Genomic DNA, 27,964 nt, shown 5'->3' on the forward strand with positions numbered 1-27,964 from the left:
GAGAATTATCTCAACATATTGCCTAATAATTTAGTATTTGCATACTGCAAATTTAGATTCGGTAGTCACCGTTTACCAATTTAGACGGGAAGATGGCGAGGCTTGTCACGAAACGACAGACTTTGTCATCTATGCAATTCAAGTGAAATCGGTGACGAATATCATTTATATAACCATTATATAATGACTTGTAAATCTTTAGATTTAGAGAGAAAGAAATTTTTACCTGAAGATTGCTGTAAAAATCCAAATACATACAAATGTAATAGTTTATCTAATTCAGACAATACTATCATTTTAGAAAAAATATGTAAGTTTATAAAAACAATACAGGGGAAAGTCCTCCAAGTTAAGTTACGTTTTCATTCATTCATTCATTCGTTTTCATTCATTCATTCATTCATTCATTCATTCATTCATTCATTCATTCATTCATTCATTCATTCATTCATTCATTCATTCGTTCGTTCGTTCGTTCGTTCGTTCGTTCGTTCGTTCGTTCGTTCGTTCGTTCGTTCGTTCGTTCGTTCGTTCGTTCGTTCGTTCGTTCGTTCGTTCGTTCGTTCGTTCGTTCGTTCGTTCGTTCGTTCGTTCGTTCGTTCGTTCGTTCGTTCGTTCGTTCGTTCGTTCGTTCGTTCGTTCGTTCGTTCGTTCGTTCGTTCGTTCGTTCGTTCGTTCGTTCGTTCGTTCGTTCGTTCGTTCGTTCGTTCGTTCGTTCGTTCGTTCGTTCGTTCGTTCGTTCGTTCGTTCGTTCGTTCGTTCGTTCGTTCATGTAGTTACTTGTTTATGCTTTACATTTGCTGCTTTTAATCTTTTTCTAATATGCCTAAATATTTACTTGTAATACGAAGTGCACATGATGCATGTACTCTTCGAAAATGTTGAAGTAATCTAATAATGATTGTATTGTTGTCAAATCCTTCTGAAGGACCATACTGGGAATGAACATATTGCTTTGTACTGTACTTTATTATTTGTGCAACTGTTGTGGCAAGTTGTTACTTACACACTTTACAAAAAGAACAAAATGATTAAAGAACATACTTTTATTTAATGTACACATATTTAACAGCAAATTAACACGCATATTAAGCTCAATGTATACAAAAGAGACTGTCTATTTCTAGAAATGTAACATGTAGCTATACAAAAATATACACATAATAAAGCCGTTTGTAAATGTTCAAATAATTAAAAACATATTACGCTTATTCGATCTGATCTGTTAAGAAAACAAGGCACACAAACATGAAAAAAATGCATCTATGCCACAAAAATGCGATCATCTATAACTCCATAAATACTGTAAACGGGTGCATTTAATAATAGTCTTCAAAAGACATGAAACCATGTCTGTTGTGTTGATGTGTAACACCGTATACCGGTTGTTTCTGTAGAGGTCCAAATATTGAATAAACTGGCTTCCGGTAGGTCGATGTCATATAGTTAGAGAAAGGATAGAAATTCTCCTCTTTTGTTAGGAACATACGATTGAGGCCACTAGCGCGTGTGGTTTCTGTTGGGGGTCGTCCTTGTTTAAGGTAGCTGGAAGAGATTGGCCAATCCTTCCGGTCTTTGGTCCACTTTGGTACGGCTGACACTCCTAGTTGGTATTGCCAGGGCTGGTTGCAAGGTTCTTGTCGTTCAGTTAGCTTTGGTAATTCTTCCCTTCTAAGAGTTGGATATCCAGAATCGTACCATTTGTCAGTCCAGTGCTGAAAAAAAATCAATGAATTATAAAACAGTATAATTTTGCTCAGAGATACATATTTTAGTAGTATAGCCCGTTAATCTATGTGCATTTAAAAGAACATATGCCACTACTATCCAACAGCTGTAGGGTCATATGTTTTTTATGAACATAAACGACCAACGTGCTATATTATTAGTTACATGATGTGTTAGTGACCTAATACGATATATATGGGGTCAGTAAATTCCATATGGGGATTCGAGCTTCGCTCTCGTATTAGGTCGCTAGCATACCGTGTAACGAATTTATCTTACCGACTATCTTCACGTGTGGTATTTTGACTAGCGGCCTATCAAAGGGATCAGGCCTTCAATACTTAGTATTAAGATCCTACTTCCATTTGGACATTTTTTATCGACTTGCAATGGAAGATTTAATAAATATAGATCAAAGCTATCCAAAATTGATCCGAATTCACAACGACATTGCTAGAATTCAGATCAATTTTGGATAGCTTTGATCTACATTTATTAAATCTTCCATTGCAAGTCGATAAAAATTGTCCCCAAATATTACAAGTTAGATACTATATCAACGAGAAGGACGCGCTAGCTATCGCCGAATTAAAATTTACCATATATAACATTGCAAACTGTACTATTAGGTGACATCTTGGATTCCATGTTTGTACTGTAATCTAACTTGGCTGGTGTATAATGAAGTGCTATAATTCATAATATGTTCATGTCTTAAAATATATTTGGGTCTGGATGGGATTTATAGAATTATGTACAACAAATAATTTTGATGTTGTTGAGAAAATGGTGTAAAAATCAACGAATACAGAAATGGTGATCACCACAATCCAGACCCTCGGAGTTTAGTATGACGTCCATTATCACTGTACTAGTATACATATTTTAGGGCCAGCTGAAGGACACATACGGGTGCGGGAATTCTCGCTACATTGAAGACCAATTGGTGGCCTTCGGCTGTTGTCTGCTATCTGGTCGGGTTGTTGTCGCTTTGACACATTCCCCATTTCCTTTCTGAATTTTACCTCATATACGTATATTATTTGTAAACGGACGTTAATGAATTTTTCTCTGCCATAGCATGAATTGTTGGGTTGATGAGGTATATCAGCGAAACAGCTAAGCAACCTCAAAGTTTAGTCTTCAATTTTACCTGTGTCGACTTTCTTCCAATTATTCTAGTGTATTTTTCAGGAACCTCACGTCTGCAAAAAAAAATAAAAAATATCATGAACACCAACAAGAGGCTCCTTAGATCAAATGCATGAAACGCTCATTTTTTTTATTTTTTTTTTGTAGATCATGCATCAACGATGAATGACTATTATGATGTTTTGCGTATATTATTGCGTAGATAACCATGTCATTTCAAGTTTCTATCAATTTATCATAGTTTCTGCAAAAAAGCAAACAAAAGGTATATGTCAAAAAGAGCCTTTGTCACTCCCCTTGATCTGTGTCCACCTTCAGCGAGGATAGTCTCCGTGATTGTAGACAAGAATAAAATTCATGACAAAAGACTTTTTATCTTGTACATGTATAACTGATCCTTCTTTTTTATTAAGAGTTTCTCTTTATCTTCTTTTAGTTCAGAGTCCAAGACAAAAAAAGAAGGTAGAAAATGCCAGCAATTTTAGGGCAATAACTACTCTTGAGAGACTTCTAACGATTTTGGCACAACTTTCCTAATTGAAAATTTTGACAATTTCTTTCGAGCCTGCGAAATTTATTTTGCGAAAGCGAGTCATATCGATCCTAGATTACGTCGTCCATCACGTCTGAGGCGTCACCATGAAGGTTCAGTTTGTGGATAAAACTTTTTTTAAACATCAATAACTTTTCCAAACCTTCGTGGATTTTTTTGAAATTTGGATAGAAGCTTTTTCTGACAAAAATACAGTATTAAGAGCAAAATTTTGAAAATATTTATTTTCATTTTCCATATATTCAACTATATATTGCCAATTTTGTTTTTACAGTTAACATTCAGATTCAGTATGAGATTAAACTTTTTCCGTCAACAATAACTTTGCCAAACCTTCGTTGAATTTTATGAAATTTTGACAGATGCTTGTCTATGACCAAAATACAGTATTCAGAGTAAAATTTTAAAAATATATATTTTCATTTTTCTAAAATTAAATGATAAATGAACTTAGTTTATTTCACAGCTAATAAGTAGATACAGTTTTGGGTTAAAGCTTGTTACTCGTTATATACTTTGTCAAACCTTCATAGAATTGTATGACACTTTAGCAGAAGGTTTTTTTATAAAGAGATAATGTCTGATGCAAAGTTTTGAAAATATAATTATAATTTTCCTTTTCAGTATTTTTCTGACAGATGGATTAATAAGTGTTTTACAGTTAACATTTGCAGACAGTCTGGGTTAATTTTTAAAGTTTGTAAACATTCGCGGATTGTTATGAAACTTGGACAAAAACTTATCTCCAAGACCAAGAAATGGCATCTATAGAAAAGATTGATTTTATTTAAATTCTGTATTTCATTGATGAATGGACTCATCATTTTATAAGTTAATATTCAGTACACTTTTACACTGAGAGCAGCAGTCGTAGGCGGGACACTGGGTTCCGCGGAATCTCTTGCAAATCTTTAATTTTTAAAAGTGTTTGTATATCTTTTATAATTTTCGTGATGATAGGGAAAACGAAAATAGGTAAAAATTGCAAAAGCAAGAATCGTCTGCCGATTTCGGTCATGTTGATTGATTTATAAGTCTTTAACTTGCTGAATCATTTTTGCTTCATATAGAGAAACTTTATCTATTTAGTTTTCAATTAAAATGATGCAAAAACACTGAAAATGGGAACACAATGAACAATATTGACTTAATACAGAGTCGACTCACGATTACGGCAAATGTTCTGAATTCGTAAATCTAGTCTTGCTGATAAATGTTATTTGTTTAATTTTGTATCTATCTATAAAGTTTTTAAGATATGATAAAAAAAAAACAAAAAAAACCATCAATATGGTAAAATAGTCATTAAAGGGCAATAATCCCAACAAGTAGTCGTCGGACGATTTGGCAAAGTTGACATATTTGTTGATCTTGTCATGCGAATCAATTTTGCTTTTTTTAAGGTGTCTATTTATCTCTTTCATTTTATAACAGTTTTTAAGATAAAAGTACACACAAAAAAAACAGACAAAACAATGGTTCAATATCGTCATCAAATAACTACAATTTCAATAAGTAGTCATCAGGCGATTATGTTCATTGATTTATTTTTTAAATTTAGTTTTGATGAGACTCATTTTTGTTTATTAAAGGTGCACCCTGTTGTGTGCTCTTTGGTTGGGTTGTTGTCTCTTTGACACATTCCCCATTAAAAAAAGCATTTCCATTCTCAAATTTATTATAATTTTAAGTTGAAAGTCAAAAACACAAAATTTGGTAAAAACCTTCTTTATCTTCCATAGATTCCGTTATTCCGACAAAACAAAAGGTAAACATTATATACCTAGTCTAATTGACTATTTAAGTCAGTCTTTAGGTTTTATTTTGTTTAACATTTTTTGGAGTTTCCTACTTTCATAGTTTCCTTCAAACAGAATTTAATATAAATACATAATGTGTTTCAAGCATAATATCTTCTATGAGGTTTTAATTGACTATTTGGATTATGTCAAATTATATGTAGGTTTTTGATTCGACTAAAACTTGCACCAGAAAGGGTAACTAACTCTTGCGAATTGCACGTGAATTGGGTCAGATCCTAAATCATATTGGTCACTACTAAATAAAGGTTGTGAAAAAGGTAAAGCTACTCAGCAAAAAGTAGCTATGAATGTATTTTTTGATCATTTTAAAAATTTAAACAATGTTGTAAATGATATTGATATTGTTTTACCAGATAATGTTACAGAATATAATACTGTTATTAATGAGCCTATAAGTGAAAAAGATGTGTTAGATGCTATAAAAACATTAAAGAACGATAAAGCTTGTAGTAATGATATGATATTAAATGAATTTTTGAAACATGGAGCTGTCAAATTATTGCCTGTTTATGTCAAGATTTTTAATATTATTTTTGAAAGTGGTATTGTACCAGATTCTTGGTCTCAAGGTTTTATATGTCCAATATACAAAAGCAAAGGTGACCCCGCAAGTGCGGACAATTATAGAGGTATCACTATACTTAGTTGTTATGGAAAACTATTTACATGTATTCTTAATAACAGATTATTCAATTACCTTGAATGTTTGGGTTTATTATGTGAAGAGCAAGCTGGTTTTCGGAAAGGCTATGGTACTGTTGACCATATTTTTAACTTAAAATGTCTTATTGATATGTATTTATTTAGAAGGAAAAAACTGTACTGTGCTTTTGTAGATTATCGAAAAGCTTTTGATTCTGTAAACAGGGTATTATTATGGCAAAAACTGTTACGTAATGGTATTGATGGTAAAATGCTTATTATTGTACAAAACTTGTATAAAAATGCTAAGTCTTGTGTTAGATCTGGTAGCAACTTTTCAGAATTTTTTGCCTCCAATGTAGGAGTTAGACAAGGTGAGAATCTCTCACCTTTATTGTTCTCAATTTTTCTAAATGATTTGACAGATTTTTTGTCACATGCTTATAATGGTCTCTCTGATATATGTAATATGTCTCATTTATTATTTGATAATGATGATATTGAAGTTTTCTTTAAATTGTATTTGTTATTATATGCTGATGATACTGTTATATTTGCTGAGTCTGCTACTGAATTACAATCTGCATTAAATGCCATGTACTTGTATTGTGAAACATGGAAGCTTAGTGTTAATGTAGCCAAAACCAATATTGTGATATTTTCAAAAAACAGACAGGGTGAAAACACTCAATTTTTCTATAACAATGAACCAATAGCTGTGTTAGATGATTTTCTATATTTGGGTACAGTTTTTTCTAGAAAAGGTACTTTTCACAATAATAAGGCTAGACTTGTACAACAAGCTAGAAAAGCTATGTTCTATGTTTTATGTAAAGCGAGAAAGCTTAGTTTGCCAATAGATATTTTGTTACAATTATTTGATGCAATGGTGGCACCTATTTTGTTATATGGTGCAGAAGTATGGGGTTATGAAAATAATGACATTATTGAGTCTTTGCATTTAGAATTTTGCAAGTATATATTAAAGGTTAAAAAATGTACGCCAAATTATATTGTATATGGCGAACTTGGTAGAACACCCATGTCTATATGTATTAAAGCTAGAATGGTTGGTTTTTGGCAGCGAATTTTAAATGGCAAGAAAGAGAAAATATCTCGAACATTGTATGATATGTTGCATAAACTGAATGAAGGTGATGTGTACCATTCTAAATGGTTATTATATATAAAGGATATTTTAATTGAATGTGGTTATGGAAATTATTGGTATGACCAATCTGTATTAAGAAATATAAACCTGTCTAAAAATGTAAAGCAAGTTCTTCATGAAAAATTTGTAGAAGGTTGGAAATTACAAGTATATGACTCACCGAAGTGTATAAATTACCGTATTTATAAATCTGATTTTAAATTTGAGAATTATCTCACTGTACTTCCACCTGATTTAATGTATAATCTTACTAAGTTTAGATGCGGTAGCCACAAATTGCCAATTGAAGCTGGTAGATTTTTTAGTATCAATAGAGCTGAAAGAATTTGTGATCTTTGTAATAAGCAAGAACTGGGTGATGAATTTCATTATATATTTAATTGTAACTTTTTTACGCAAGAAAGACTAAAGTTTATACCTGATCATATATATAAAAACAAAAATACTGTAAGCTTGTCAAATTTAATGAGTAGTCAAGATAAATATGTACTTGTTGGATTGGCAAAATTTTGCAAAATTGTTATGTCTGTATTTAAATGATAATATATGGATATTACTCTTTCATCTGCATACACCTACTTCATATGTATATATGTTAGTTCATGCATTACTGTTGTTTGTTAAATTTATTGTTTGTTAAATTCATTGTACTATTATGCCTCATGTGAGGCCTTTAGTGAAAATAAAAGTTTCAAGTTTCAAAGTTTCAAGGTGGCTAACTCTTGCCTCCAGTGGGATAATTTTCATAGAAGACTGAAGGCATGTGCAAGGCCGACTCCGACTGAAGTAGAATTCAAATTCCTTATTTTGTCATTTTTCATGATGAATTTAACAGAGAAAGTATTTAAAAAGCAAAGTAGAATAAATGAAAATTATAGATACATCAAAATAAAATACTAAAACAGTTAAATTAACAATCCTTACTTGTATTTTAATATGTTTAAATCAAATTAATTAAAAAAAAACCATTCAATTTTAATAAATAATTGATCTGTTCAAATTAAAGTTAATAAACTAAAATTTCATATTCTTTACACAAGGTTTGGTAAAAATTGATTGGATCAAAGGAGGAAATCTTTAAAAAAAAAAAAAAAAAAAAAAAAAAAGTTTAAGATAATGACGGACACCAACTGATGGCAAAAATGCATTGAAGCTGTATTGCATTCATTTCCACATACATTTGCCCATGGTTTTATGCCTGTTATATATAAATGTGATAAAGTCAAATTAGTGTTGGCTTACTAAAAATTCAAGCCGTGAATTTATAAAAAAAAAAATATATAACTTTACTTTTTGATATTAATGATGCATTTGCTGTATTCTAATTGATATCTGTCATGCCGCAAAGTTGACTTAAAAAGCGACGAAAAAATGATTTCTCTAATACATGGCAGATTATAAATTGTCTATCGTTTCGATCCATTCTCAATTTTATAGTGTGGAAATTTGGAAAGAGAATGGACGTCGGTAAATTGTGTACATGTAATCAATGCTAACGAAAAAACTAGCGGTTCAACTTACCGGAACATTTCTCGAGAACTTGGATATTTAGGAACGTTCGGCGGATAGTTGTAGGCCATGTTGACATGGTACGGGTATTTATCACTATGACGTCATATGCACAGATCGGACAAAAAGACATGAGCCAAGGCCTGCAACATAAGACATTTTAAACATATTTTAGGTAATGGGACGAGTCGACCATTTGATTTTCGGTAGGGGTGATTTGAAAATGAATGGCCTGGCCTCGCAAAGGTGAAAATTAATAAAATTGCACAAGACAGACTGTTAGATAAATATTCTGCAACATAAATTAAAAAATAAAGAGAACAATTGTTTACAAATGTGAAAACTTTTTATTTAATTTAATAATCTATAGGCATACAAAATCTACGTACTTCCCCGACCTCCTCCATTTTAATGCCATCCCCTAAAGCATTCTATTCATATCTATAAAAGTAACGACACAATCTGAAAAGTAAGGCTATCGGTGCAGTTTTGAAATAAGTGCAAGAAGTTTGAAACTATATAATGCAAACATATATATGTTTAAAAATAGCCACTAATATTATTACTTATGTCCGAAGGTCTTTAATTGGTTTACAGAATAGAGTATAGTGTAGAATAATGGACATACAGTGCAGAATAAAGGGTGGGGAAGAATTGAGATTTATGGAAAGAAGTTCGGGACAAAGGGGAAATAAATAAAGAATAGATATTTTTTTATTTAAGAATTGAATGCTGCTTTTTGTAAATTTATTGGGGTGTAAAAGCGTTGACCGAAGTACACTTTGTATGGCACTTCATACTAAAAATGTGCGCACGGTCAACGTTTTTACAACCCTATAAAGTTACAAAAAGAAGCATTCAATACTTATAATTACATTTTTTTTTAGCTAGAATCATGAAAACACGATTTTTATCAAATTTTCATTTAATTCACCTGTGCACTTTATTGTGGGACCTCGTGTCATCATGAATGATAAATTTTATTGTCTAATGCAATTGTTTCAGGAATATCACGTGATGTGCAGTTAGCCAATCAGAATAACGTATTATAATGAAACATACATCTGTCTGTATCTGTGCGCCACTGATGTAACTAGTCGCGCGATATAACTGCCTTAAACTTTCCACAGTTTTACAGTTCACGCAGGGGCGTAGCTAGAAAGAAACGATGTGCAAGCACCTAAAAAAATTTGGGACCCTTTTATGCAGGAAAATGGTTTTTTTTCGGTTTTCGGTCATAAGAAAGTTGAAAGAGGAGCTACATGTAGATAGGACTTATAAACAATTTATGAATGTAAAACTATTCATAAATCTTCTGAATAAAGTAAATCATGGTTAATTGAAAACATTTAAACTACACATTTTTCTGATACAGAATTTACTCAAAATTGTCCAAAATCTGCTCTTCGGGTCTAGGCAGAAACGAGCTTCTCTATTTTTTGTCAATATTCACACTGAAATCTCGATTAATAAGCAGTAATGCTAGCGATGATAACCTGTCATTGTTCGTTGTTGATCGTACATTTGATTTCAACAGACGTAGTGACACTGATGGTGACTGATACATCTCCACGGTAGCACTAGCGAGATGTTATAAACCAGTGTACGTGTTTGCCATCGAGCGACCTCCCAATTGAATTCGTCAAAATTACATACCAGGTCAGTTTCGTATGTCATGTATGTCTCAGACAATGTTGAGATTTGTTCGTTTGTTATATTTCCTACAACACGAGGAAGCAGATACGCCGTGACACAAAGGAGCGATTTTCTGATAATACCAGACGCGATTCCACTCTCCAGTTCCATTATCATATGGTCTGTAAACGCAAAATATAATGAGACTTTCCAATACTGTTTTGGCGTGTTAGCAGGATGAATGGCTCTGGTAGTACACATCGCCGTGGCATAATTTCAACGATATCGAAGGGTTTAAAGCTAATGCCGATTGGTACACCTCATTCCAAACAGTTAAACCGTACTCTGTAAAATGTGCTCCGAAACTACATGTATTGAGTATAACAAATCTAAATCTTGTAAAAGATCTACAAGTTACAGTGTCCAATTTTGTCATGCATGATCTCCAATATAACTTCTATTTTGAAACCAAATGCCGTTATTTAATGACATTTCATCAATCAAAAAAGTGACAACATATGTGTTTCCTTTAAAATTTAATTTATAAATTTTTAATTTTGCAACTTTTTTTTTTTGCATGCCGAACCGATGTGCACGCAACTGTGTGTTGGCGTATAGGGAGCTACGCGCCTGGTTCACGGCATCTAATGTTATTATAAAAATTTAAACAATATAGAATTGAGGACTATACCCCCTTATCCAGATCCGTATAGTTCATGACTGTACTGTACTGTATTGTATTGTATTGTATTGTATTGTATTTTATTAACCAACTAAGTACATTATTGCCAAAAATGACTGTTTATTAAAAATCATATATTTTCTGTAATTTCTGTATTGTATTGAACTGTAAAACTGGGCATTAATACAGGGCCATTACAGAAAAACAGGGCCATTACAGAAAAACAGGGCAATATTGTATTGTATTGTATTGTATTGTATTGTATTGTATTGTATTTGTATTGTATTGTATTGTATTGTATTGTATTGTATTGTATTGTATTGTATTGTATTGTATTGTATTGTATTGTATCAAAAGCGACTGTTTATTAAAAATTACATATTTTCTGTAATGGCCGTTTTTTTTTTAATGGCCCTGTTTTTCTGTAATGGCCCTGTTTTTTCTGTAATGGCCCTGTTTTTTCTGTAATGGCCCTGTTTTTCTGTAATGGTCCTGTATTTTCTGTAATGGCCCTGTTTTTTCTGTAATGGCCCTGTTTTTCTGTAATGGTCCTGTTTTTTCTGTAATGGCCCTGTTTTTTCTGTAATGGCCCTGTTTTTCTGTAATGGTCCTGTATTAATGCCCAGTTTGTCTGTATTAAGCCGTTTGGGTTTTTGATAAAGTTAATAAAACTAAGTTGTAAATAGTATAATACCTTTTTGTATTTTATTTAATTTAGTAACCAGCAACCAACATTAAAGAACCATATAAAGGGATCTCTGTTCATCCTGTTTTTTAACACAAAAAGACATATCTCTTTCAACTTAATATCTTGGATATTTGGTATATTTAAAGCTTTATAATGGTGAAGTACAAATTATTTTGTTCAAACCAAACTGTCATTAAAAGAGTAAGACAGTACATCAAGTTAGCAGCAACACATACACTTTTGTTCAGTTGGTTAATAAATGTATTCAGAAATGGGTGTTTTTATAATGGCCCTGTTATATGTCCTAGGTCAGTAATAATGGCCTTGGATGTCTGTAATAGCCCTCGGCGTTGCCTCGGGCCATAACAGACTTTCTCGACCATTATTACAGACCTTGGACATATAACAGGGCCATTATAAAAACACCCATTCATTAATACCATAGTATTGTATTGTATTTTTTTGTCTATTGTATTGTATTGTATATTGTGTATTGTTTTGTATAATATTGTATTGTATTGTATTGTATTGTATTGTATTGTATGTAGTGTATTGTCTTGTTTATTTTGAGATATTTATGTCATGTATTACTGTTTGTAAACATGCCTAGTATGTTAATTGTGTATTCTTGTAATATTGGTCATATATTATTGTTTGTGCAACTGTTGTGGTATTAAGTTGTCGCCAACGACTTTCACTTAGAGAACAACTGTTGTGTTATTAATTTGTCGCCCATGAGTTTCAAATAGAGAACAACTGTTGTGGTATTCAGTTGTCGCCCATGACTTTCACATAGAGAACAACTGTTGTGGTATTACGTTGTCGCCCATGACTTTCACATAGAGAACAACTGTTGTGGTATTAATTTGTCGCCCATGACTTTCACATGGAGAACAACTGCTGTGGTATTAAGTTGTCGCCCATGACTTTCACATAGAGAACAACTGTTGTGGTATTACGTTGTCGCCCATGACTTTCACATAGAGAACAACTGTTGTGGTATTAAGTGGTCGCCCATGACTTTCACATGGAGAACAACATGATAACTGAGCATAATTTTATTCCATATAAATATATTTTAACAGTAACAGAATAAACTTAATATGTTTATTAAGAATTAATGTATACATCTAGAAATGTAACATAAAGCTACATTTATATAATAGACATGATAGATATATAAAAGCTGTGTGTACATGTTCGACAAGTCATTAAACATGGAACATTTAATCTGTCAAGGAAAAATGACACAAAAAAAAATGATGTTGATGTGTTTAGATCAATTTAATTATTTCAAAACAAAGCTAGCTAGAAAACAATGAAGACGGAAATTCCACCCAGAAGATTTGGGGAGACATAGTAAATAATTCGAAAACAGAATAAAATAACAAAGTAAAGGTAGGTGTAACTTGTCATTGTATAAAACTTCAAAAAAATAAATACAAACACCCAATTTCCCGCGCAAAAGTTGTCTTAACAAAAATAAAACGTGTAACAAAATATAACTTGCCTAACAAATTAAACTTCCCATAAAAAGTTACAATGTATATATTATATCAAACACAACTGTCAAGGTCATTAGAAAAGCATTGCCGACAATATATTAATTGTTTTACAACAAATATTTAGTATTACTATAGGTAATAAATGCATTTTGCTCAATTAAAGAACAGTTGAGATATTCCTGGTTTTAAGACAATTTAGTATTCACATCAAATTTAAAAAAGCGATTCAAAATTAGATATTTTAATGAAAATATATATATTGCAAAATGAACACAAATACATCTATGGGATAAAAATGCGATCATTTAAACGTTTGAAGTAAGTTCTGTAAAAGGGTGCATCTAATAATAGTCTTCAAAAGACATAAACCCATGTCTGTTGTGCTGGTGTGTAACACCGTATACCGGCCGTTTCTGTAGAGGTCCAAATATGGAATAAACTGGCTTCCGGTAGGTCGATGTCATATAGTTTGAGAAAGGATAGAAATTCTCTTCTTTTGGGAGGGACAGACGATTGATGCCACGGGCGCGTGTGGTTTCTGTTGGGGGTCGTCCTTGTTTCAGGTAGCTGGAAGAGACAGGCCAATCCTTCCCCTCTTTTGACCACTTTGGCACGGCTGACACGCCAAGTTGGTATTGCCACGGTTGGTTGCAAGGCTCGTGTCGATCAGCTACCTTGGGTAATTCTTCCCTTCTGAGAGTTGGGTATCCAGAATCGTACCATTTGTCAGTCCAATGCTAAAAAGTAAATGAATTGTGTAACAGTTTGATTTTACTAACAGTGTCGGATTACAGATCGATTGGAATTGCTTGGCAAAACATTATTTTTTCCAAGACAAAAAAAAAGATTCCCACCAAGAAATAAGAGATACTTTACTAGAACCAAAAGTTGGTATAAATTGTATGTGTATCGGTTTAGATTCCAGCTGTCAGTATATAATTATATAGGTGTGTCACAGACACTTGTTTCTATCCATGAAAAGGTCGATTATTCGTATGTTATAGAAGCTTCTATTATATATGGCCGGATAGCTGACCTTCGGAATTCCATGGATACAAATAAGTGCATGTGATGTGTCCTTTCCAAAGACTAACCATTCATCAGTCTGAGTAGAATACGACAAAAAAATGTTTTTTTTTGTTTTGTTTTTTTCTGCATTGCTCTATTTTGTCATACCGAAGTTTCTGTTCAAGTTAAAAGTTAAGTAAAATTCCATTAAGGTGTGACAAAGTTATTTATGACTGTATTTTGGTCACGAGCTTCAATGATAAAGCATCCGCTCATTATCCGTTTGTAAAATTAAGCTCCTAAAGGTTTGTCAAAGTTATTGATGTATGCATATCTTTAACCTTAGACAGTATATACATGTACATATATTTTTAGGCAGTGGCTATTTTGCCGGCTCCAGCATAATAGCCTCTTAGGGGCTATTTTACCGACTCCGGCAAAAAAGCCTCCTTGGCGATATTTTTAACCTGAAAGGAAAACGGTCCGTTACCCAATAAGAATACGAAACAATTTGCTTTGGATTATGTCTTTTGATCAAGAAATAGCTTCTGCAATAATGTTTGACACAGTTATCGATGCCTTTATAAACTTAAATAAGATTGTAAAATATACATTTTCTTAACTTTTATAAACAAACACCCCCTCCTTTTAATAAAGAAATCCGGACCCTTAATATGATATATTGACCATTGGATATGTTTGTAGTGAATTGCTTTAACCGCAAAAGTCATTCAATTTACCTGTGTCGACTTTCTTCCAATTATCCTGGTGTATTTTTCAGGAACTTCCCGTCTGTAAAAACAAAACAAAATAAATATCAATGCAAGTTAATGCATAAAGCCGCATTTTTGCGCCTCCCCCTCCCCCCAAGTCAGGAGGTAGCTTTTGTTAGTCTTGTGTATTTTTTTCAAATTTGAGGTCATTTATATGTTTCAAAGTTGTCTATTTTCGCTTAACGAGTAAACAATTTTGTTATGGTAAAGGGCCAGCTGAAGCCCGTCTCCAGTAGCGGGATTTTTTGCTGAGTTCAAGACCTACTGATGGCCTTTGCCTGTTTTTCTGCTCTTTGGTCGGGTTGCTGACTCTTTTACACATTCCCCGTTCCCATTATTAATTTTATTGAAGCTGTATTGCATGCATTTGGAAATTCATTTGTACATGATTTATATATGTATATCAGGACAAGTTCTGGATGATCAGGACAAATTCTGGATGATCTTAATAATCAATTTTTAAACATATATTACGTCTTTCAAGACTTATTCAATTACTTTCATTTTTTTAATGCATTTGTTGTTGTTATTATTTGAGTGAAAAGCATGTCATGCAATAATATGAAAGCTGCAGTGAACTTTATTTATGAAGCTATAACGAAACGCTGAAAAATTGTGTTTATATATATCATCAGCTCATCCTCCCTGTAACCGTACATGGACCATGATTTTAAATCAAGTTTTGCCTTCCTGGATCTTTATGAAATTTTACTAATCCCTATCTTCGCTAGCCAAGAGTTACGATCCACTCCACAGGAGATGAATAAACCCCGGCTTCCATTCCAAGACTGAAGACAAACACTTATCAGATTTGACAGATAGTTAAATTGTACTACAACTGACCATGGAAGTTATATTTCAATACAACTTCCATGAACTGATCAATTGCATGTGAATATTCACCAAGAAGTCTCTATTATCGTCTGCATTTTATACTTAGTCTAGAATACGTAGTCTTCTCTTTTTGTCATTTACCATAGTTTTGCTTTAATGTTCAAATACATTTAGCATATTATATGTAACTTTCTTCACCGAACGAAATTGTACATGTATTATACCAAGAAACCTTGAATTGTGCATGTACAGAGTCGGTTGCATCCCCTTACACTGTATTTTCCGCAAGTCCAGCCCTACTGAGATGGTAGATTTTCATTCTTATAATATAATGTCCTTTCTTGAAATGTTCGAATAAATCTGATGATCGGGTTTAATTAATTCTGCTTCGGTTGTCTAAAATCATGATTAAAAATCCGAAGAAAACGACAATCTCAGATATGCAAGATAATCTGAATCAGATAATCAATCGGTGCATGGAGAGCATAGTTACAACTTATAAAGCTATTTTGAATTAGGCACCACAAATTAGTTTTACATGTGTAGCTTGCATTCACTGCAGTATATACTTCCATAGTCTTTATTCTCTATTTCCGCATTTTGGCACTGACTTTATTTGCTGACTACATCCAACTTGTCACTGGTGATGATTATAAGGATCGAAGTTGTTTAATAACAATCGTAATTTCGAAAAAAGATAGTCATGAATCTCATTCTGCTTGATAAATAAATTGATCGTTTAGATGATTGAGCATTTTACAAATTAATAATTTCAAGGTACCATATACATTTCTTTTTCAATAATCAATTTACAACCATCCTTTGATATCATCAGAAGTCCACCATATTAATAAACTTGTTATATCACCATGCAAAAATGATTAGTACTGTACAACAGCCATATTCAATGATTAATTAATAATTATTAGTTTAGAACCAGATACACGTTTTTGTCTATGACATTACAGTCTGGTTGCCAAGATTGCCATGCATTATAAACTAACTCCACTGTGACTATAAAAAATATATACATGTGTACTGATGTTCGTCATGCAAATTTATATACCTTACCATAATTGCTTGACATTTTCTAAAATCATAAATTTAACTTGATTGTGTTAAAAGGGCAGATTGTAGAATTCAACATTTACTTTTATATTTGGAGCAAGACTGAATCATTTGAAACTTGATCGAGCTATTATAACTTGGCATGTACGACAGACACCTGTACGTAGTTATAGGTCTATCACGTTTGATGATGCTTATAACTTCTGTGACATGATTATACTAACCCTCTTGTTTCAGTTATAAAAAATGTTAAGAATGCTGATGGAATCAAAAACATTAAAAAACAAGAATGTGTCCTTTAATTAGTACACCGGGATGCCCCATTCGCACGGCATTTTCTATATTTAGTGGACCGTATAAATGGGGGTCATCACTCTAATTTGGCATTAAATTTAGAAAGATCATATCATAGGGAACATGTGTATCAAGTTTCAAGTTGATTGGACTTCAACTTAATAAAAAAAACTACCATAACCACTGAAAAACTCAAACCTGAAGAGGACGGCGGACGAACGACGGACGCACAGACCGGCCGAAAAACATTAACGCCCATAAATGGTGAAGAAAAAGAGAAAATAAAATAATTCTTTTAAAATAGCAGATATGATGTCTGTTGTAACGGTGGAAAAGAGAATACAGTTAATTGTGTCCATGTAATGAATTCTTAAAAGAAAATTATAAGATGCGGTTCAACTTACCGGAACATTTCTTGAGAACTTGGATATTTAGGGACGTTCGGAGGATAGTTGACATGGTACGGGTATTTATCCTGTTTTCCGTTAAAGAATAAAGTATCTGCCATTGCCATTTTGGTAGGTATGTCAGGCCCTGATAGACAGATAGAAGGTTCCAAAATAATAACAAATCTGATCTAGTCGCTTATATCACACACAATAAATAGGTGCCCGTTACGGGTAGTAGATTATTTTAATTTAGCTACTTTAATCAACTATACATATATTACTATAAGTATTTCAAGTTATTTGTGGTTCAAATTTTTTATAATAAAATAACAAATTTGATATTTAAAATAAAAATATACAGAATTTTCTTAAGGGTTTAAGCGACAGAGAAACGGTTACCAAGCAAACTATTTACAAACGTTGCCAAGTGATCGCTACTATCGCTTACGACATTCAAGGAATAGATTTCTGAAGCGTTGAAGGACACATCGGGTGGGGGGCTGCAACTTATTTTTTAAACACAAAGAAATAATTCAACAAAAATTATTTATTCTAAACTCTAAAAAGAGAAAGGCATATCCTTTTTTTCAGTCACACAAGGGACAAATAATAGACGATGGCAGCAGCACAACAGTTTTTATCAACGCCTGCCAAACTCCCTAAGCAATGGTAAGCATACAGAGAATACGGTCTTTGCATCAATTTTAACAAAAGAATGTTAAGGACAACACTACTTACAGATTTATTATCGTTAAAATCGCACCTCTTCTGTTGAAAACTCGTGTTTTGCATACGGACTTTATGACTGTACTAAAAATAGTATAGAAAGATCCTGTCTTGCATGACACAATTAAGGGACTATAGGAACTGCACACAGTCATAGTTAAAGGTGTTAGACTTTCAGTCGGGTTACTTTAAACATGTATAACAATGTTTAATATCTATAGGTATAGATTGCCCTATGGTGGATTATGCTCCGCCTTAGTCCAAATAATACACCTTATCGCTATTTGTCCGCCATTGCTGGATATCACACAGGTTCCCGTAAAATATCGACGTCATAATACAAAATATCTGACGCCACAATGGAAAAGTGATTGTTGTTGACGTCAAAAGTTCAAGCGGACGGGTCAGCCGGGATTAGCGATAAGGTGTATTATGACGTCTTGAAAGGCTATTATATTTTTTTTCTTTGACGCCTTACTTGTCGAAGTAAGGCGTCAAAGAAAAATAATATTATAGCCTTTCAAGACGTCATAATTATTTGGACTAGCTCCGCCTATACTAGCTACAAAATGTACATGCATGCCCAGTGTCAGAGTACTGATGTGAGTGTACCATTCACTACAAGATTATTTAATAACATTATTGCTATTTGAGGGATATCTTCAAGACGAATAACGGTAAAAATTCTTGCCAATTGACGTTAACAGTAATTTTTGGTGCATGATGACAAGGATTTGTATAGTGAGATACAAATCCTTGACGATGATAAAGCACATACAGCTTTCTTTTAGACCATAAAAAAAATATCGACTGATTTTGATGAATAAGGCTAAATTTTTCTAAATCAACAGAACCGATTAATTTTGAGGTCCTTAAAGGGACACTAGCTACGAGATATATATAAACCAGGTGCTCCGCAGGGCGCAGCTTTATACGACCGCAGAGGTCGAACCCTGAACAGTTGGGGCAAGTATGGACAAAACATTCAAGCGTGATACAGCTCTGAATTTGGATTGTGATCAAATTTTTGACATTACATGGTTTTTTTTACACAAAACAAATGTCAAGATTTTACAAATCAATTAAAGATTTCTTCTTATTTAAATCTAAAATTAAATAGTTGACACAGCATAGGTTTCTGACACAGAATGAATGTGGTCTAATGAACTTAAAAGTTTTTTTTTGCCTTTGAGCAATTCACTATGCTGTTGAATATTAATCCTCTCAAAAAAATGTTTGAAGAAATTTTCTTTTTATTTATGAAATCTGAAATGAGAAAAATTTAACCCCCCCCCCCCCCCTTTTTCACATCCCCGTTTCCCTTTTTCCAAAACTGATATCAATTCAAATTTCTAATGGAGTTTGCAACAATAACTACTCTTTTAAATACATCATAAAATATTAAAATGTAAAATAAAGTGCTTGTTATCACTGAATGGTAAAGATTGGTTGGTAGTAAAAGTGAATATACATTGTTTATTGTATAAAACAATAAAAAAAACTTCATCAGCAACATTTTATATTGGCAAATTTCCAATGAAGTTATTTACATAAAGTTATTGGCAAATAAAAATAGAAAATGACATCATAGTCATGTCTGGCAATTTTCCAACATACATTATCTAAAACATTTTAGATAAGATAAGGAAAAAAAGCTTCATCAGCAACATTTTATATTGGCAAATTTCCAATGAAGTTATTTACATAAAGTTATTGGCAAATAAAATTAGAAAATGACATCATAGTCATGTCTGGCAAATTTCCAACATATATTATCAACTACTATTCTATACAAAGAAAGATAACTCCAATTGAAAATTAATTGCTATTGCACAATATTGTGCAATTAGATATTTCTTGCTATTGTGCAATACTGTGCAATTGAAAATTTCTTGCTATTGCACAATACTTGATATGGAATCCTGATTTGGACCAACTTGAAAACTGGGCCCATAATCAAAAATCAAAGTACATATTTAGATAAAGCATATCAAATAAGCCCAAGAATTTAATTTTTGTTAAAATCAAACTTAGTTTAATTTGGACCCTTTGGACCTTAATGTAGACCAATTTGAAAACTGGACCAAAAATTAAGAATCTACATACACAGTTAGATTTGGCATATCAAAGAACCCATTTATTCAATTTTTGAAGAAATCAAACAAAGTTTAATTTTGGACCCCCATTTGGACCAACTTGAAAACTAGGCCAATAATTAAAAATCTAAGTACATTTTTGTCGAGCCTTCGACTTTAGTCGAAAAAGCGAGACTAAGCGATCCTACATTCCGTCGTCGTCGGCGTCGTCGGCGGCGTCAACAAATATTCACTCTGTGGTTAAAGTTTTTGAAATTTTAATAACTTTCTTAAACTATACTGGATTTCTACCAAACTTTGACAGAAGCTTGTTTATGATCATAAGATAGTATCCAGAAGTAAATTTTGTAAAAATAAAATTCCATTTTTTCCGTATTTTACTATAAATGGACTTAGTTTTTTCTGCGGGGAAACATTACATTCACTCTGTGGTTAAAGTTTTTAGAATTTTAATAACTTTCTTAAACTCTCCTGGGTTTGTACCAAACTTGGACAGAAGCTTGTTTATGATCATAAGATAGTATCCAGAAGTAAATTTTGTAAATAAATAAATCCATTTTTTCCATATTTTACTTTTAAATGGACTTAGATTTTCTGCGGGGAACCATTACATTCACTCTGTGTTTAAAGTTTTTAAAATTTTAATAACTTTCTTAAACTATCCTGGATTTGTACCAAACTTGGACAGAAGCTTATTTATGATCATAAGATTGTATCCAGAAGTAAAGTTTGTAAAAAGATTACTCCGTTTTTTCTGTAATTTACTTTTAAATGGACTTAGATTTTCTTACAATCATAAAATAGTAACAAGAGGAATATTTTATTGATTTTTTTCCTCATTGTTGTTGAGTCTGCGATTTACAGCAAAAATAGGCGAGACACTGGGTTCCGCGGAACCCTTACAAATTTTTAAATTCAGCATATCAAAGAACCCCAAGGATTCAATTTTTGTTAAAATCAAACTAAGTTTAATTTTGGACCCTTTGGACCTTAATGTAGACCAATTTGAAAACGGGACCAAAAATTAAGAATCTACATACATAGTTAGATTCGGCATATCAAAGAACCCCAATTATTCAATTTTTGATGAAATCACACAAAGTTCAATTTTGGACCCTTTGGGCCCCTTATTCCTAAACTGTTAGGACCAAAACTCCCAAAATCAAACCCAACCTTCCTTTTATGGTCATAAACCTTGTGTTTAAATTTCATAGATTTCTATTCACTTATACTAAAGTTATGGTGCAAAAACCAAAAATAATGCTTAATAGGGCCCCTTTTTGGCCCCTAATTCATAAACTGTTGTGACCTCAACTCCAAAAATCAATCCCAACCTTCCTTTTGTGGTCATAAACCTTGTGCTAAAATTTCATTGATTTCTATTTACTTATACTAAAGTTATTGTACGAAAACCAAGAATAATGCTTATTTGGGCCCTTTTTTGGCCCTTAATTCCTAAACTGTTGGAATCAAAACCCCCAAAATCAATCCCAACCTTCCTTTTGTGGTCATAAACCTTGTGTCAAAATTTCATAGATTTCTATTCACTTAAACTAAAGTTATAGTGCGAAAACCAAGAAAATGCTTATTTGGGCCCTTTTTGGCCCCTAATTCCTAAAATGTTGGGACCAAAACTCCCAAAATCAATACCAACCTTCCTTTTGTGGTCATAAACCTTGTGTTAAAATTTCATAGATTTCCATTCACTTTTACTAAAGTTAGAGTGCGAAAACTAAAAGTATTCGGACGCCGGACGACGACGATGACGCTGACGCCAACGTGATAGCAATATACGACGAAAAATTTTTCAAATTTTGCGGTCGTATAAAAATCTAAAGTAATTTTATCAAATTTAACTAATAAACATTGATAATGAATTATTCACTTGCAAGTGAATAACTTGACCTCATTAAATCTGTATTCATGTGAACTCCAATTTAACCCCGTAGAAAGAGATAGAATAATGCATGCATTGTCTGTGTACGGGTATTTAACATGTTTAAAGGAAAAGAATGAAAACATTGAAAGTGAAACAAAGGTAAATAATGTGATTAACTGATTCAATCCACAAAAAAAACCATCTTTATAAAGATTAAATCGATGATAGAAATAAATTTTTAATCTATAATACAAAATTTAACAGACCTATAAAAATCAAATTGCACGAGTTGCTTAAATATATATATATATATATATATATGTTTATGTTTACATCCCTTAATTATATGGTCATAGAAGGTCAACTCGATAGTTAATTAGATGGCATCTTGGCTAAAATTAACACAAAACGAAGCTATATCATATTGAGACCATGGCCTGTAAATTCTTTATTTATACTTTTGATAGTTTGGAAAAATGTTTTACATTGTTATAAATAAAATATGAGAATTTGAGTCAAATCGGTGAACATGAATTTGACAGCCAGTGCCCCTTTAACGAATCGTGATAATGTATTCTGACCAATTACTGTAAAAGTTTAACCAATTTCATTTACTGTAGCCGAAAATAACCGTTCGACTCCTGAGTGACCTGACTATAAAGGGCAGTGATTTTATTCATACCCTCCTATTTGTCCACCATTACTGGAAATCACAATTGTTGCTTTAAAATTTTGACGTTATAATACAAAATATCTGACGGCACAATGGAAAAGTGATTTTTGTATCGACAGACGTCAAGGTCAAGATGGACAGATTCTCTAGTCACCCGGGATAGATTTTCAAATGGTGATTAGGAGTATTGTTAAAAAGAAATAAGGATCAAAAGTTTACCACTCATTCATCAATTTAAAAAAATCTGTTTTATTAGACAACTTGAAAAAACAGAGTAGAAATAAAGACAATATTATTTGAAGAGGAAATTTTAAATTTATTTTCTTGTCTACAATTTCAGGCAACCAAAGTTAAATGAATGGTCTGTGTACCACAGTAGTCATCCAGATGTTGCTCAGGTATGAAAGATTATAAATTATGTCAAATTAGTTTTATTTGGTATAATACTTCAAAATGAATCTTGACGATAAAACATTTTGAGTAGGCAGCTATTTTCCAGAAAGGTAGGGTTAGGGCAAACAAACAAATTCATTTTATGTTTTTATATGTTATGACTATGAGTTCACAGTAAATCTAATTAAATGTAAAAAAAAAATGCACAGAGGACTCAGTTTAGTATATATATATATATATATGCTTCACAGGTGAGGTTCAATATTTTCCTTTACACTATGATTTTAATTCACCAGAAACTAATATATGACTAAGTTGTTATGAAATATGAAACTGCAGAAAAAAGGATCCTTGCATTGTGTGTCCTCACTTTCCATGTTAATGTCATCTTTTTTAAGAATAAGTTATTTTACAGTGAAGAAAATCTTGGTATGTACTGTATTGACATGGCTGCTTTTCAGTAATAATTTAAAATTGAACAGCATGAGGTTAAGATACAATAATGACAACCAAGTAAAGCTGCTTGAATGTTCAATATATATATATGTATGTATTGCATGAATTTTCACTGCTCATAATTTTAGCACAGAGATCACTATTTTTTTTTACAGTATGCTGGTTGTTATTATCAAATTTATTGAAATAAGGAAAAGCTTAGTATAACATGTAGCAAGAAGGGGGGATAATTTAACATGTAGTGATAGTCTTTGCATGTTTTAAGTGTACTATGTATATATATATACACAATATAAGGTTCCTTTGCTTCACTAATTTCAAGTTAGATAATAGTAACTTGAATATTATTTTTTGGGGGTATTTCCAATAAGTAATTTTAAAGTACATTTTAGCACTTGAGAAATCAGTTACAGTGAAAATGATCAAAATATGACTAGATAGTGATGTTCATCATATTGCAAAAGTTATCTGGTGGTCAAATTCAATCAGTGGTCTTCAATAAAAGAAATGCCTTTCTAAATATGCCAAGCTCTTTTAAAATTGGCCAATTTCAAATAAACCAAAAATACAATTATGATGAAGATTATGCAATTTGCATCCTTAATATATTAAATTAATGATAGTCAATGTAGCATATAATTTGTGCCCTTACTGTTGAGGTCACTAGTTCCACTGATGAGAACTTTTAAATCAAAATAAGATGTGGTACAATGTATGTTGCCAATGAGTTAGCTATGCACCACAGTCTGAAGGAATTTGATGTTAGCAATTATATAAATGTAGGAAACTGTACAGCCTTCAACAATGGGAAAACACATATACAATTAATTATATTTAAATATCTTGTTACATGTCTCTTGAAAATGAGTTTGATGACCTATAATATTTTTATGTTTTATTAGGGCCCCGCCAAAGGCGGTTCGCCCTATAGTGATCAGTCGTACCATCCGTCCGTCCGTAACACTTTGTGTCCGCTCCATATCTAGAGAACCATTATGATTTCATACTTTATACTTTACATGTTTATTAACCACCACCAGAGGGCGTGTCATGATGTATGTACAACTTCCTAGGTCAAAGGTCAAGGTAAAAAATCTTTAGTTTCAGTTGACAACCCTGTGTCCTGTGGTGAAGATCGTGTCCGCTCTATATCTTGAGAACTGTTATGATTTCAAAGTTTATACTTGACATGTATATGAACCAACACCAGAGGGTGTGTCATAATTTATAAACGACTGCCTAGGGCAAAGTTCAAGGTCAAAAACTTTGGTTTCAGTTGACAACCCCATGTCCTATGGTAAAGATTGTGTCCGCTCTATATCTTGAGAACCATTATCATTTTAAAGTTTATACCTGAAATGTATATAAACCAATAACAGAGGGTATGTCATAATTTATGTACAACTTCCTAGGTCAAAGGTCAAGGTCAAAAACTTTGGTTTCAGTTGACAACCCCATGTCCTATGGTAAAGATCGTGTCCGCTCTATATCTTGAGAACCGTTATCATTTCAAAGTTTATACTTGACATGTTTATAAACCAACACCAAAGGGTGTGTCATAATTTATTTACAACTTCCTAGGTCAAAGGTCAAGGTCAAAAACTTTGATTTCAGTTGACAAACCCATGTCCTATGGTAAAGATACAATTTTTTAATGCACATTATTCACAGCGGGGCCCACAGAGATGGCTCCCATCTCAATGATATCTAGTTTTGCTTCACATTAGTAATGCCATGATTGTACAGCTGTTTTTCGAAAACTGAAAAATATCAGAACACTCTGACAATAAATGTAGTCAGGTCTATGTTTAAATACTTTTAGGCTGGTTGGAGAAAATGGAGTGCAGAACATCCAGACTGGTATGCCAGACGATCTACTTCACGACACCCTGATTGGTACAACAGACAAACTAATACAACCAGAAGAGGTATAAAATAAATGTACTATTAATTATCATGGCTATTAATGAAAAGATGTGTACAATTTTGACTTTGGAATCTTATGATGTTCAACAACCACAGATATCACTACTGTTCAAAGCACAGTTATTTAATACATGTACCAATAAATTAAAAAGGTGAACTGGTGTATACATAAATAAGACAGTAACTGAGGACAAAATAAAACCTAATTATGATCAGAATAGTGTGTCTGTGTTCGGGAAATGATAAAGTCAAAAAGACCATTTAAACCAAGATTTACTGTTCTAACAACAACCTAATAAAATGTTCATGGCTTCAACTTTTGATTTATAAAACTTCAATCACTATGTTCTTCATTACTTTTTCAGTGGATTACAAAAATATAATTTTCTTCATTATATTTTTTAGTCGATTATATAGAAATATAATATCCTTATTATTTTTTTAGTGGATTACAAGAATATAAACTGGCATTATGAGAGACCATCAAAACCAACAAGCCGAGTACATGATGACTTTATCCCTAACAATAATGAAGTGATGCACAAAGCTGTACAGAGACCTATGCCACACAATAAGGCCTACATGGGAACATTCTCTTACCCTCGACCATTCCCAATGGAAATACCACCACCAAAATGGGGCTTATACAACCCACCTAACTACGAGGAGCCAGCAAGATTCGACCATTTTCCACCTCTAAGATATAATGGATATTAGCAATAATAACTGCCTATAGAAATTAGAAACTAGCAAATATATTATGTAATGCAAAATATATTATTTGTCTCTATAGTATAAGATATTACCTCTTTAACCTGAAAAGTTATGTGGTTCGTCGTTTAAAAAATTGCTGTGCAAGCTTTTATACATTATTGTTAAGTGCTGTTTCATATTACCATATATGTATTTAAATTTGTCAAGTTATGAAACTTTGGAGGGTAAATGCACTTGTAATGAAAAAAAAAACCTCATATACAAAAACTTCAATCAAAAACAAATTCTACTACATGTACATGTACATTTTTGTATTTAGATTTTCTGCACATGAAAAATGATAATTGAGAACCGAAATGATGAAATGCTTGACAATGTATTACTGTATGTTAAAACATGGTCACAATCAGGGTCGTAATCACACTTATATTAAGGATTTTTGTTTTTACATTTAAGTAATGTTTTGCTGATACATAGGTTTGATTTTATAAAGTTCTAATGAAGGAAATAAAATCTTTATACTATACATATTATAATGAATTCCACCTTTTACAACTTTAAATCATGTATCTATAAACTCTGTATGTGCATTATATATTTGGCATGTAGCCTCAATTTCAGCTGGCTTGTAGATTATAATTTTTACAGAATATTCTTTTGATCATGCATAATACACTTGACAATGAAGAGAAGTCTAATATCAGTCTTTTTTCACAGTTTGGAATCACTTAGTGAGTGTTAGGTCTTCACAGTTTTAAATTTTCATATTCATTATACTACAGAGATAAATTTTGAGAGCTTACAATCACAGTCAGCAAGTTTAATGCTTAATGCTGATATTTTTTGTGCAAAGGTAGAGATAAAATCTGGGGACACACTTAGAGGAGTTGTTATAGTTGTGATTTTCAACATTAGTTATAACATATAAATACTAGGAACAGTGTCCTTATTATCTTTACCTTTTTCGAAACATTTTATTTTTAGTCTCAACAAGCTTTAAGTTTCATATTTTTATAGTGCCATTTTTATAAACAACTTTTCTCACTCTTAAATTCTCTTTTATTTATAAAAAAAAATAATATATAAACCAACATATATTATTAAAATTTCTACAAATTCAATGGTAAAAATTTCATTGCTTGTATCAATTTATTTTCGCAGATCTTGGAAGATTTGTTGGAAAATTCTTAAATATAGTCAGCATTACTTGTAGCAAGTATTATACAGTATTGAGAGATCACTGTTAAAACCATGGCATCTGTTATTAATAATTTTCCATATTATTAATGGCCTATAGCTAATTAAAAGTACTTGCACAATGTTTACAACAAGCATATTTCTGCAAGTGTCCTTGAATTATTGGAACATGCTATTTTGTTTACCTCTTTCTTTATAAAACTTTGCTTTTTATATTAACTATGTCTATTTTTATGTCTTTCTTTTGTCTTTGTTCTGGTGATAGGAGAATGAATGTGATAAAACTTATTTGGACCAAATTAAATTAATTTTTGATTTTTTTTTTCGAATCTAGAATCTAGATATCAATAAGGCCTGAGTTATGTAAGGACATTACTCGCGTTTTACATACAGTTATATGGTATTTGGAATTGTTTCTAAACAACAAAAAGCAGAGTCTTTAATAACACT

General features: G+C 32.2%; 3 protein-coding genes across 3 annotated transcripts; 1 reads left to right on the top strand and 2 right to left on the bottom strand.

Annotated features, from left to right (window-relative positions):
- Window positions 1-1,257: 1,257 nt before the first annotated feature.
- Window positions 1,258-8,717, bottom strand: LOC139528441 (uncharacterized). The gene is made up of 3 exons (XM_071324414.1): window positions 8,591-8,717; window positions 2,882-2,933; window positions 1,258-1,715 (listed from the first exon to the last, which is right to left on the bottom strand). Exons 1-3 carry the CDS (start codon window positions 8,647-8,649, stop codon window positions 1,320-1,322), a joined length of 507 nt encoding a protein of 168 aa, XP_071180515.1. The 5' UTR covers window positions 8,650-8,717; the 3' UTR covers window positions 1,258-1,319.
- A 3,909-nt stretch (window positions 8,718-12,626) lies between these two features.
- On the bottom strand, window positions 12,627-17,824 carry LOC139528440 (uncharacterized). The gene is made up of 3 exons (XM_071324413.1): window positions 17,470-17,824; window positions 14,837-14,888; window positions 12,627-13,825 (listed from the first exon to the last, which is right to left on the bottom strand). Exons 1-3 carry the CDS (start codon window positions 17,577-17,579, stop codon window positions 13,430-13,432), a joined length of 558 nt encoding a protein of 185 aa, XP_071180514.1. The 5' UTR covers window positions 17,580-17,824; the 3' UTR covers window positions 12,627-13,429.
- A 78-nt stretch (window positions 17,825-17,902) lies between these two features.
- On the top strand, window positions 17,903-27,887 carry LOC139528442 (uncharacterized). The gene is made up of 4 exons (XM_071324415.1): window positions 17,903-18,123; window positions 23,169-23,226; window positions 25,500-25,605; window positions 26,049-27,887. Exons 1-4 carry the CDS (start codon window positions 18,071-18,073, stop codon window positions 26,318-26,320), a joined length of 489 nt encoding a protein of 162 aa, XP_071180516.1. The 5' UTR covers window positions 17,903-18,070; the 3' UTR covers window positions 26,321-27,887.
- The last annotated feature ends 77 nt before the right edge of the window (window positions 27,888-27,964 follow it).

Source organism: Mytilus edulis, chromosome 6 (genome assembly GCF_963676685.1).
Source record: "Mytilus edulis chromosome 6, xbMytEdul2.2, whole genome shotgun sequence".
Lineage (NCBI taxonomy): Eukaryota > Metazoa > Mollusca > Bivalvia > Mytilida > Mytilidae > Mytilus > Mytilus edulis.

Bases quoted from the DNA above. Each gene is read 5' to 3' on its own strand.
- LOC139528441 (XM_071324414.1), bottom strand. From the start codon at position 8,649: ATGGCCTACAACTATCCGCCGAACGTTCCTAAATATCCAAGTTCTCGA. The intron at 2,934-8,590 runs GTAAGTTGAACC...TTTTTTTTGCAG, and splicing joins AGTTCTCGAGAAATGTTCCG to ACGTGAGGTTCCTGAAAAAT. The intron at 1,716-2,881 runs GTAAAATTGAAG...ATTTTTTTTCAG, and splicing joins TTGGAAGAAAGTCGACACAG to CACTGGACTGACAAATGGTA.
- LOC139528442 (XM_071324415.1), top strand. From the start codon at position 18,071: ATGGCAGCAGCACAACAGTTTTTATCAACGCCTGCCAAACTCCCTAAG. The intron at 18,124-23,168 runs GTAAGCATACAG...CTACAATTTCAG, and splicing joins GCCAAACTCCCTAAGCAATG to GCAACCAAAGTTAAATGAAT. The intron at 23,227-25,499 runs GTATGAAAGATT...AAATACTTTTAG, and splicing joins GTCATCCAGATGTTGCTCAG to GCTGGTTGGAGAAAATGGAG.
- LOC139528440 (XM_071324413.1), bottom strand. From the start codon at position 17,579: ATGGCAATGGCAGATACTTTATTCTTTAACGGAAAACAGGATAAATAC. The intron at 14,889-17,469 runs GTAAGTTGAACC...TTGTTTTTACAG, and splicing joins AGTTCTCAAGAAATGTTCCG to ACGGGAAGTTCCTGAAAAAT. The intron at 13,826-14,836 runs GTAAATTGAATG...TTTACTTTTTAG, and splicing joins TTGGAAGAAAGTCGACACAG to CATTGGACTGACAAATGGTA.